This window comes from Arabidopsis lyrata (assembly GCF_000004255.2).
Source record: "Arabidopsis lyrata subsp. lyrata unplaced genomic scaffold ARALYscaffold_3, whole genome shotgun sequence".
Classification (NCBI taxonomy): Eukaryota; Viridiplantae; Streptophyta; class Magnoliopsida; order Brassicales; family Brassicaceae; genus Arabidopsis; species Arabidopsis lyrata.
This window is the reverse complement of record NW_003302553.1, coordinates 6,036,741-6,046,226: the sequence shown is the minus strand read 5'-3', so window position 1 is coordinate 6,046,226 and position 9,486 is coordinate 6,036,741. Positions and strand designations below refer to the sequence as shown.

The window sequence follows — 9,486 nt, the reverse complement described above, 5'->3', positions numbered from 1 at the left end:
CCGTCAACGTACCACAAGCCCAGTCTCATAGGGCACTCACTGGTTAAGAAGAAGAAAAAGAACATATCTTCTCTCTTTAACATTCTCTTCTCATCTCTTTAATGACATGATAAGGATGCTTCTTTTAAGGACCCACTTGGAGTTTGAAACCAAAATGGAAAATCTGATAAGGTCAAGAGAAACAAAGAGAGAAGCAAAAGATGTGCTACATCCATCGGCCGACATATTGGGGACTACAACTTCTGATCAGGATTCGTACTCAACCAACCTGGCCAGTGAAACAAGCCCACGAAGAAAGAGAGCCCACACACAATATAGATCTTCGGGTCATACGACGAATATCCAGGCCCAACACACAGAAATCAACTAACGCATCATTTGATCCTCTCGTATTGGGCTTTGATTAAATCTAGCCTTATAAAAATAATGGCCCAAATTATTGTAAAAGGCTTTAGTGATAAAAAGCAAATATCTTTTCTTACTCGTCGACGGATAACAAACTCGCTGGTAAGATTTGGGAGAGAGCAAACGAGAAGCGACGGTGGTCTGTGATCATTACCGGCGGGAGGAATTTTTCGAGGATGATCGGGCGACGTGCTGGAACGAATCGAGTAGGTATGAGGAGAGATGACTCTCTTCTGACCCGGTTTGTTGACTCAGTATTCTATTTCTTCCGATTGGCTGAGTTTGAGATCTTGTTTGTGCTCTTCATACTTATAACCTACATCATCTTCAAAGATCTGGTAAATTCATCTGAGTTTCGTGGCTAAATTCTTTTGAATCAGCTCGATTTCGACTCCGGATCGCATTTTTCTCATGTTGATTTGCGTCTTTCTTTTTGCAGACGTCGAGGCCGGAGTATAATCGGATTCTTGTGGAGAAACCCGGTCGATCTGACATCTGGCCGTTCTAAAAGAATTTGTTTTGAATGATTTGGGTGAAGCTCATGTTTCTGTAGGACGTGTGTGCTTGTATACGGCAATGAACGCTTATCTTTCTTTTCTTGTACATGTCAGTTTACTCAATAGGTCAATGTAATTCTCCTTCGTTTGTCTTTTGAGTAATAAAGCGTTCGTGTTCGAATGCTTCAGTTCACCGTATCATCTGGGAATCACAAGATACTGATTTGTGTGGATGTAAATACATGGAATTTAGCAATAAGAATGGAATTAAGAAAGAAGTAGCCAGATAGCATTATCTAGGCTTGGATTGTTGTGATTTGATAGAGGGAGAAACAAGTCTTGAGATAGATAGCAGAGTAGAAGCCAAGTACCAATTAGAGTATGAATAAGTTTAGCCAATAGTTTGGTTCTGTGTTGCTGCTGTTCTCTGCTTGTTGTTGTTGTTGTTGTTTTTTGCTCTCTATAACCTGGCCGAAGGACGTGGAGTGTCCCATTCGGTGGTAATGTGGTTACGGGATATCTCCTTCAGAGACCGGCACCCACTCAGTGCCATGGTCAGCTCGAACTCATCACGTAGCATTTGAAGCACCTTTCTGACTCCAGCCTCTCCTTCAGCAGCCAATGAGAATACCACTGGTCTTCCAATCTGAGATTGAGAGGGAATAAAAATAATGTGTTATTAATTCAATGGTTTCAAGCAGCTATCTGGTTAACGAGAATACGATGCTTACAAATATCCCGGAGGCTCCAAGTGCTAGTGCCTTGAAGACATCAGTGCCACGTCGAACACCACCATCCAAGAAGACAGGAATTCTTCCTTGTGTCGCTTTGACAACCTGAACACAGGAGAACAGATCTGAAATTGTCAGATAAAAAGCACTTGTTAACACACGTTGTCATTTGTACTCTTGAATGATCTACCTCTTCAAGGGCTGAGATTGTTGCTGGGACATAGTCAAGCTGGCGAGCTCCATGGTTTGACACAATGATTCCGGCTGCACCGGCTTGAATCGCTATCCTTGCTGAAAGAGGATAATTATAGTTGACGTGGTTAGGTGTTTTCTAATGAACTTAAGTGAAGCAGACATTTGTTAGTCAGATGGTAACTAACCATCCTCTCCTGTAAGAACACCCTTGACAAGAATCGGCAATTTGGTGATTGTCTGGAGCCACTGGACATCCTGTTCGTGTGAATGAAGTGACAACAGTCAAAAATCAAGTTTCTGATTTAAGTTGTTTATCTTTTAAACTACTCTGTTTACCTTCCAGCTTAAGGTACGGTCAATTTGACCAGCAACATATGAAGCCAAGCCAGAGTCATTGGCCTGCAGGAGTAAACATAACAAGCTCAGGAACACTTAGGACACATAAACATAACAAGTCTGCGGTAAGACTTGTCTTGTGAGATCATATTCAGACTGAAGTGCTAGATAGTGTCTGATGGATGCTTACCTCGTCCATCTTTCCGAGGTCAAGACCTTCAAAGTTCTTCAATGTCAAGTTAGGAGGCAAAGTGAATCTGTAGTAGAAGAATGTTATACTTTTTAGCTATTTGTTTGCATATTAAAATCCAGTAAATGACTTGGCTTAACCTGTTCTTGATATCAGACTCTCTGCGGCCTAGCCGTGGGGTATCTACAGTGAGAGCAATGGCTTTGAACCCAGCCCTCTCAGCTCTTCTCACGAGCTGCTCAACCACATTCCTGTTCTTGTATACCTACTCCACGATCATAGCGTGTGAACCATCAACTGTGACCGGGTTTTTCAGGATATACAACAAGCTATGGAGATAGCTTACATAGAGCTGGAAGAATCGGATCCCTGGCCCTGTGGAAGCAACCTCTTCAACGCTGGAAGTAGCCCATGAAGATAGTGTCTGAAACATCATGGAAGAAAATAACATAAACCAGAGACATGGGTATGCATGGGCCAAGGATTTAAAAGCTCCAAACACCGAAAACCAAAAAGGTTATAAGAAATCTTGCTTTGGATGATATATTTCGTATGATATAAGAACATACCATGATAGTTCCAGCTGCAGATGCAGCTCTAGCTGTAGCATATTCCCCTACATCAGTTTCGAACAAAGTCATTAGAACAAGCCTTATAGTCTTTGTCTCTAGCGATACTAAGGCATGTTTTCACTCTCTACATAACTCAGTATTTACCATCAGGGTGAGCCATCTTTTGCATGGCAGTAGGAGCAACCATGATGGGCATCGAGATCTTGAACCCCAAGACGGTGGTTGTCATGTCAATCTTGCTCACATCAATCAGAATCCGAGGCCGAAAGCTATTAAACAGCCCAAGGTATGCATCACACCGCTTGTAAAAACCAATAACAATAGTATATCTTGTCTTAAGAAAAGAAAAACTTACAGGATCCTTGCGAAAGCGTTTCTGTTCTCTTGAAGAGTCCATTGGTCCTCTGCACCAGACGCATAGTAGTCGTAAACCATCTTAGGCAACTTCTGCTTTGCGATTGCGTCATATTCGGTAACGTTAGTGATCTCCATCTTCTGAAGTGTCTCTCTGTCAAAAGAGCAAAAAAGCCCAGAGTTAGTTATTAGTTGTGATATTCAGACATAGTCATAGCTACGATTCTCAGTCTCCAGAACACAAAACAATCTGGTTTTTGTTTTCGTATTAACAGAGAATCGCACACACCTTGATGGAATAGAGCTCTCGGGAGAGATGAAGAGTGTGAGTGGTAAGGAAATGCTTTATTATATATCTCAACGTTTATATTTGGTTAAAGGTTAAATATTTGTGATGGAATAATTGGCTTGTGAATTTTTTTAACAGATTGAAAAAATGTTGGCAATGGAAAGAAACAATATGGATGAGAAGCTGGAGGTGAAGAATGGTCGAGGAGATAGGGACAAAAATCAAATGGATTGTGTGTATCTTAGATTTTTCTTACATATTATCGTGTTCTTAATCTCGACGAAAAAATAAATAATTCGTAAACCAATTGTTTTTCTTTGTTTGAAAAAAGTGAATAAATCCATCCAAGAGTTCTGAATTCGTGAGCCTAATTCTATTGGGCCTTTCGATGCTAGCAGAGCCAATATGGGACTCACGGATTCGTAAGCCCAATGTTTTGTGCTTTTTTGGTGGCTAGTTTCTGTGAGATTTTGGCTGCTGTTTTGGGATTCACAGATTTGAAGTTTGTAGATTGTGGATTGTGGAAGTTTTTTTTTTTTGGTTTATCTATTGATATAAAGATTGTGGAAGTTAGGTGCAATGTAAGATTTTTCTGACTATGCTAGTTTTCCGGGAACCAGATTTTAGTATTCATCGGTAGTGTAGAAATCAACAACATCTATTGTACAAGCAAGAAGAACAAAATGAAAGGTAAAAGTAGCCAAATAGCATTACAGAGAATCTCTAGGCATGTTTTCTTTGTGATCCGATATAGGGAGAAACAAGTGTTTTTGAGATAAATATAGCAAAGTATAAGCAAAGTGATCAATCAGAATATGAATAATTTTTAGCCATTACATGCTCTGTGTTGTTGCTGTTCTCTGGTTTTTGTGTTTTTTTCTTCTCTATAACCTGGGCAGATGGCGTGGAGTGTCCCATTCCGTGACAATGTGGTTACGGGTGATTTCACTGAGTGACCGGCACCCACTTAGTGCCATGGTTAGCTCGAACTCATCACGCAACATTTGAAGCACCTTTCTGACTCCAGCTTCTCCTTCAGCAGCTAGTGCGAATACAACTGGTCTTCCAATCTGAGATTGAGAGCATTTTGTGTTATTTACTGTCAATGGTTTTCAGAAGCTTTTTGGTAAATGGATATATGATATGATGCTTACAAATATTCCAGAGGCTCCAAGTGCAAGTGCCTTGAAGACATCAGTGCCACGTCGAACACCACCATCCAAGAAGACAGGAACTCGTCCTTGTGTCGCTTTGACAACCTGAACACAAGAGAATAGAGCTAAGGTTTTTGTACATAAGCACAAATTAATGTTTGTAGTCGAGAATGATCTACCTCTTCAAGGGCTGAGATTGTTGCTGGGACATAATCAAGCTGGCGAGCTCCATGGTTTGACACAATGATCCCTGCTGCTCCAGCTTGAATCGCTATCCTTGCTGCACGAGGAAAATAATAGTTGACCTTGTCAGGTATTTCTTATGAAACTAGAGTTGTTGTAAAACATTTGTTTGTCAGATGGTAACTCACCATCCTCTCCTGTAATAACACCCTTGACAAGAATTGGCAAGTTGGTGATTGTTTGGAGCCACTGGATATCCTGTTCGTGTAGATGAAAGTTAGAGCAATCTGAATCATATTTCTGTTTTCAACTACTCGGTTCTGCTGTGCTCTCTGATAATTTGTTATGTTTGCTTACCTTCCAGCTCAAGGTACGGTCAATTTGACCAGCAACATATGAAGCCAAGCCAGAGTCATTGGCCTGTAGGTGGAAACATAACAAGAACATAATCAGGAAACAACACCGTATGCTTTATAACTTGTTTTTTAAATGGATCATTGCCAGACTAAAGCAATGGATACTATCTGATCGATGCTTGCCTCGTCCATCTTTCCAAGGTCAAGACCTTCAAAGTTCTTCAATGTCAAGTTTGGAGGCAAAGTGAATCTGTAGTAGAAGAACACACATCATTAATCTATAATTTTTATGCTATATGATTGCATGTTCGAGTCTAACCAACTCTTATCACATTTCAATTGATGCAGCTTTACCTGTTCTTGATATCAGACTCTCTGCGACCTAGCCTTGGTGTGTCTACAGTGAGAGCAATGGCTTTGAACCCAGCTTTCTCGGCTCTTCTCACGAGCTGCTCAACCACCTTCCTGTTCTTGTATACCTACTCGGAACAATCATAAGGTTAGTGTGAACCATCAAGTGTGACCAGGTATATCAGGATTGTTCATCAAGCGACTTACATAGAGCTGGAAGAATCGGATTCCTGGCCCTGTGGAAGCAACTTCTTCAACACTGGAAGTAGCCCATGAAGATAGTGTCTGAAACATCATGGAAGAAAAGAACACAAACCAGAGACATGGTTATGCATGGATTGTGGATTAAGCAGCTCTAACACTTAAAAATCTTCCTTTCAATATAACATACCATGATGGTTCCAGCAGCAGACGCAGCTCTAGCCGTAGCATATTCCCCTGCATTAGTTTCCCAAATGAGTAAGCCTTAGTCTTTGTCTCTAGTGATACTAAAGCAAGTTTTTTCACTCTCTAGAAATGACTCAGTTTCTATAAAATGTTTCAGGGAAAAGCTAAAGTCTTTTACCATCAGGGTGAGCCATCTTTTGAAAGGCAGTAGGAGCAACCATGATCGGCATCGAGATCTTGAACCCCAAGACGGTAGTCGCCATATCAATTTTGCTCACATCAATCAAAATCCGAGGCCGAAAGCTGTTAAAACATCATCCCAAGGTATCTATCTTGTGAAAACCAATAACAAAAAGTGTATCTTATCTTATTAAGAAGAGAAAAACTCACAGGATCCTTGCAAAAGCGTTTCTGTTCTCTTGAAGAGTCCATTGATCTTCTGCACCAGATGCATAGTAGTCGTATGCCATCTTAGGCAACTTCTGCTTTGCGATTGCATCATACTCGGTAACGTTAGTGATCTCCATCTTCCCAAGTGTGACTCTGTCAAAAGAACCAGAAAGCCCTGAGTTAGTTATCGGTTGTGATTCTAATCTCGAGAACACAGACGCAGTGTCTCTGTTTGATCGTAAACACAGAATCTTACACACCTTTGATTGAAAACTCTCTCTCGAGAGAGGAAAAGTGTGACTGCTAAGGAAAGCTTATATCACATATATCTAACTCTTATCCTTTGTTAAATATTTAAAATTTTGTTGATGTAGTAATCTGTAACAGTTAGAAAAAATTATTGGCAAGTTGGATTATACTAATATGGATGAGAAGTTGGAGGTGAAGAATGGTTGAGGAGATACGGACAAAGATCAGATGGGTTGTGTCTAATCCACAAGCTACTTGTGTGTTCCTTACATTTTCTTTCATATTATCATCGTTCACAATCTCGAGGAAAAATTTAATTATTTTCATTTCCAATAGACGAGTGTGCAAGGTCCGAAACTATGGGCCTGACGAAACATAATAGTTTGGGCTTTACATGTGAGGGAAAGCCCACAGTTATGATTTATACGTCGAGGAGGATAATAAAAGTGGGACCCACATATAGTCGTCACCGTCTCTCTTATTTAGATGTTGTTGAGATTTGAGAAGATGGAAAAGTGAAAAAAGTACTCAGTGAAGGAGAAGAAGACGATAGAAAAGAAGAAACAAAAGCAGTCGGAAAAGTGGGAAAAAAAAAAAAAAAACAGAGGCAACAACTTTTATTCCGTAATCGGAGATCATAATAATCGGTTTCAATGGCGGATCGGAGCAAAGGCTTTATGAGAGATGAATTCGTGACCTACGCTTACATTCTTCTCTATATCGCCCTTTCTAGTGGTCAAATCTTCTTCAATAAGGTTTAACTTAAATCTCACAATCTAGATTTCCCTGGATCTATGTTCTCGCATCGTATTTGTTTTGTGCTCTTTCCGATCGCTAGTTTCCGTAAGGAATTGAGCTGGTTCTGTGCAATGTACTGTGCTAGTTTCTAGGAAGTTGACTAGCAGATTTTAGAATCCAACACCCATTGTTCATTTAGCCATAAGATTGTGCTGGTTTTTTTGTTTGATCCTGTTTCGTTTGCTCTTGACCTCTCTGTTTATTGCTTATGCATCAGAGTTCACCGTTTTTCAAATTGTAGCAATTGACGTTTCACGCATTGTGGTTTTTTTCTCTTTTCCTCAGGGTATGGTTGTTAATGGAAAGTTTGCTTCATGACTAACGTTCTTGTCTTTGATTTGTTCTGCTGCAGTGGGTTTTGTCATCTAAGGAAATTAATTTCCCTTATCCTCTTGGATTGACTTTACTCCATATGATCTTTTCCTCTGTCTTGTGCTTTCTTCTCACCAAAGTTCTTAAGGTAGTAATCTTGCAATAAATGATCTTTTTGTTTTTGTTCACAAGTAAAGACTGAAGTGATGCAAACTTTTGGTCTCTTTTTTTCTCTGTTTATGTCTCTATGAAGATCGTGAAGGTTGAGGAAGGAATGACACTAGAAATGTAAGGAAGAAAGAGACTTCGTAAGCAATTTGATTTTGGAGTAGTTGAAAATACCCATAATTTAAATATCTTTACCAATTTTGTTCAATGTAGTAATAATTCACTTTATGTACTCAGATATGTTACATCAGTTATTCCAATAGGTGCAATGTTTGCGATGACCCTCTGGTTGGGAAACACTGCCTACCTGTACATATCAGTTGCATTTGCGCAGATGTTGAAGGCTATAAGTAAGGAACTGTTCATGCTCTTGGTTCCTTATAAGTCTTATGTTTACTTCTTATATCTGACTACGGATACCAATATATTCTTACATCATACTTGCAGTGCCTGTTGCTGTGTTTATTCTTGGAGTAGCTGCTGGACTTGAAATGATGAGCTGCAGGATGCTTTTGATAATGTCTATCATAAGTTTTGGTGTTTTAGTAGCTTCTTATGGGGAATTAAACATCAACTGGATTGGAGTGGTTTACCAAATGGGTGGTGTTGTTGGAGAAGCCCTGAGGCTAATCTTCATGGAACTTCTTGTCAAGAGGAAGGGCATCAAGTTAAACCCAATCTCTCTTATGTACTATGTGAGTCCCTGCAGGTAAGTAAAATCGAAGAAGAAGAAGCCATCTCAATTCTCTCATTATGTAATCATAAGGTTTACTTAAATCTTTATGTGACTCCTTTTGCAGTGCTATCTGCTTGTTTGTGCCGTGGATCTTTCTAGAGAAATCGAAGATGGATGGCAATGGCCCATGGAACTTCCACTTTGTAGTGTTGACCCTTAATTCCCTCTGTACATTCGCCCTCAACTTGTCGGTTTTCTTGGTGATTTCTCATACGAGCGCTCTCACTATCCGAGTTGCTGGGGTTGTCAAGGATTGGGTGGTTGTCTTGGTATCAGCTCTTCTCTTTGCCGACACAAAACTCACAATCATCAATCTTTTCGGTTACGCCATTGGTAAGACAAAACTCCGCACATACCAATTGGAGTTAAAAATGAAAGAGTTTTGCTTCTCTTACATTGTGCTATGTGTTCACACGCAGCCATTGCCGGTGTAGCGGCTTATAACAATCATAAGCTGAAGAAGGAAGCATCCAAAGTTACCACAGAAACTTCAGGAGATGGTGAATCAATACCGTTGGTGTCACAGACCAATACTAATTCAGAGAGATGATGATAGCCGAGAAAATGTAGCTTCTCATCATCAGACTTGACTCTTGAGGTAATCTTTGATTGTTTGTTTTGTCATATGTACCGTCCGAATTATATAACTTATACAAAACTCTGTACCAGGAAAAAAAAGAAAGATTAATCAATTTGTTCAATTCTCATAATTTGATATTCACATTTTGTAGGTTATTATATGAACGGTGAACGAATATTTATCATTCACATAAGGCAGAGAAAAAAAAAAATTTGTTTTATTTTTTTTCCTTCCCAAGAAGTAAATATTTTCT

General features: G+C 39.7%; 4 protein-coding genes across 9 annotated transcripts; 2 read left to right on the top strand and 2 right to left on the bottom strand.

The window, feature by feature from the left end:
• The first annotated feature begins 382 nt into the window (after nucleotides 1-382).
• Nucleotides 383-1,095, top strand: LOC9318946. The gene is made up of 2 exons (XM_002884998.2): nucleotides 383-743; nucleotides 845-1,095. Exons 1-2 carry the CDS (start codon nucleotides 582-584, stop codon nucleotides 911-913), a joined length of 231 nt encoding a protein of 76 aa, XP_002885044.1. The 5' UTR covers nucleotides 383-581; the 3' UTR covers nucleotides 914-1,095.
• Nucleotides 1,096-1,105: 10 nt separating this feature from the next.
• On the bottom strand, nucleotides 1,106-3,676 carry LOC9321110 (peroxisomal (S)-2-hydroxy-acid oxidase GLO1). Of its 2 annotated transcripts, XM_021033757.1 has the most exons (12): nucleotides 3,570-3,676; nucleotides 3,282-3,434; nucleotides 3,071-3,195; nucleotides 2,924-2,970; nucleotides 2,701-2,778; nucleotides 2,495-2,619; nucleotides 2,355-2,421; nucleotides 2,165-2,227; nucleotides 2,014-2,083; nucleotides 1,824-1,924; nucleotides 1,634-1,738; nucleotides 1,106-1,548 (listed from the first exon to the last, which is right to left on the bottom strand). In XM_021033757.1, the coding sequence occupies exons 2-12, from the start codon at nucleotides 3,416-3,418 to the stop codon at nucleotides 1,363-1,365; spliced, it is 1,104 nt and encodes a 367-aa protein (XP_020889416.1). In that variant the 5' UTR covers nucleotides 3,419-3,434; nucleotides 3,570-3,676; the 3' UTR covers nucleotides 1,106-1,362. The 2 variants fall into 2 exon arrangements, with proteins under 2 accessions (XP_020889416.1, XP_020889417.1); XM_021033758.1 differs by lacking the exon at nucleotides 3,570-3,676 and having other exon boundaries at nucleotides 3,278-3,393.
• Nucleotides 3,677-4,206: 530 nt separating this feature from the next.
• LOC110230512 (peroxisomal (S)-2-hydroxy-acid oxidase GLO2) lies at nucleotides 4,207-6,761 on the bottom strand. Of its 2 annotated transcripts, XM_021033759.1 has the most exons (12): nucleotides 6,651-6,761; nucleotides 6,391-6,543; nucleotides 6,179-6,303; nucleotides 6,005-6,051; nucleotides 5,821-5,898; nucleotides 5,617-5,741; nucleotides 5,446-5,512; nucleotides 5,264-5,326; nucleotides 5,095-5,164; nucleotides 4,903-5,003; nucleotides 4,724-4,828; nucleotides 4,207-4,639 (listed from the first exon to the last, which is right to left on the bottom strand). In XM_021033759.1, the coding sequence occupies exons 2-12, from the start codon at nucleotides 6,525-6,527 to the stop codon at nucleotides 4,454-4,456; spliced, it is 1,104 nt and encodes a 367-aa protein (XP_020889418.1). In that variant the 5' UTR covers nucleotides 6,528-6,543; nucleotides 6,651-6,761; the 3' UTR covers nucleotides 4,207-4,453. The 2 variants fall into 2 exon arrangements, with proteins under 2 accessions (XP_020889418.1, XP_020889419.1); XM_021033760.1 differs by lacking the exon at nucleotides 6,651-6,761 and having other exon boundaries at nucleotides 6,387-6,502.
• A 374-nt stretch (nucleotides 6,762-7,135) lies between these two features.
• Nucleotides 7,136-9,456, top strand: LOC9321109 (probable sugar phosphate/phosphate translocator At3g14410). 4 transcript variants are annotated; one of them, XM_021030424.1, is made up of 8 exons: nucleotides 7,136-7,394; nucleotides 7,790-7,897; nucleotides 8,003-8,037; nucleotides 8,155-8,267; nucleotides 8,365-8,626; nucleotides 8,718-8,986; nucleotides 9,073-9,251; nucleotides 9,385-9,456. In XM_021030424.1, the coding sequence occupies exons 1-7, from the start codon at nucleotides 7,293-7,295 to the stop codon at nucleotides 9,201-9,203; spliced, it is 1,020 nt and encodes a 339-aa protein (XP_020886083.1). In that variant the 5' UTR covers nucleotides 7,136-7,292; the 3' UTR covers nucleotides 9,204-9,251; nucleotides 9,385-9,456. The 4 variants fall into 4 exon arrangements, with proteins under 4 accessions (XP_020886083.1, XP_002885043.1, XP_020886084.1 ...); XM_002884997.2 differs by lacking the exon at nucleotides 9,385-9,456 and having other exon boundaries at nucleotides 9,073-9,363; XM_021030425.1 differs by lacking the exons at nucleotides 7,136-7,394; nucleotides 7,790-7,897; nucleotides 9,385-9,456 and having other exon boundaries at nucleotides 7,997-8,057; nucleotides 9,073-9,363.
• The last annotated feature ends 30 nt before the right edge of the window (nucleotides 9,457-9,486 follow it).

Bases quoted from the DNA above. Each gene is read 5' to 3' on its own strand.
- LOC9318946 (XM_002884998.2), top strand. From the start codon at position 582: ATGATCGGGCGACGTGCTGGAACGAATCGAGTAGGTATGAGGAGAGAT. The intron at 744-844 runs GTAAATTCATCT...TTCTTTTTGCAG, and splicing joins ACATCATCTTCAAAGATCTG to ACGTCGAGGCCGGAGTATAA.
- LOC110230512 (XM_021033759.1), bottom strand. From the start codon at position 6,527: ATGGAGATCACTAACGTTACCGAGTATGATGCAATCGCAAAGCAGAAG. The intron at 5,742-5,820 runs GTAAGTCGCTTG...TGTTCCGAGTAG, and splicing joins TCCGATTCTTCCAGCTCTAT to GTATACAAGAACAGGAAGGT. The intron at 4,829-4,902 runs GTAGATCATTCT...TCTTGTGTTCAG, and splicing joins CAATCTCAGCCCTTGAAGAG to GTTGTCAAAGCGACACAAGG.
- LOC9321109 (XM_021030424.1), top strand. From the start codon at position 7,293: ATGGCGGATCGGAGCAAAGGCTTTATGAGAGATGAATTCGTGACCTAC. The intron at 7,898-8,002 runs GTAGTAATCTTG...GTCTCTATGAAG, and splicing joins TTCTCACCAAAGTTCTTAAG to ATCGTGAAGGTTGAGGAAGG. The intron at 8,268-8,364 runs GTAAGGAACTGT...TCATACTTGCAG, and splicing joins GCAGATGTTGAAGGCTATAA to TGCCTGTTGCTGTGTTTATT.
- LOC9321110 (XM_021033757.1), bottom strand. From the start codon at position 3,418: ATGGAGATCACTAACGTTACCGAATATGACGCAATCGCAAAGCAGAAG. The intron at 2,620-2,700 runs GTAAGCTATCTC...ATCGTGGAGTAG, and splicing joins TCCGATTCTTCCAGCTCTAT to GTATACAAGAACAGGAATGT. The intron at 1,925-2,013 runs GTTAGTTACCAT...ATCCTCTTTCAG, and splicing joins TGTTCTTACAGGAGAGGATG to CAAGGATAGCGATTCAAGCC.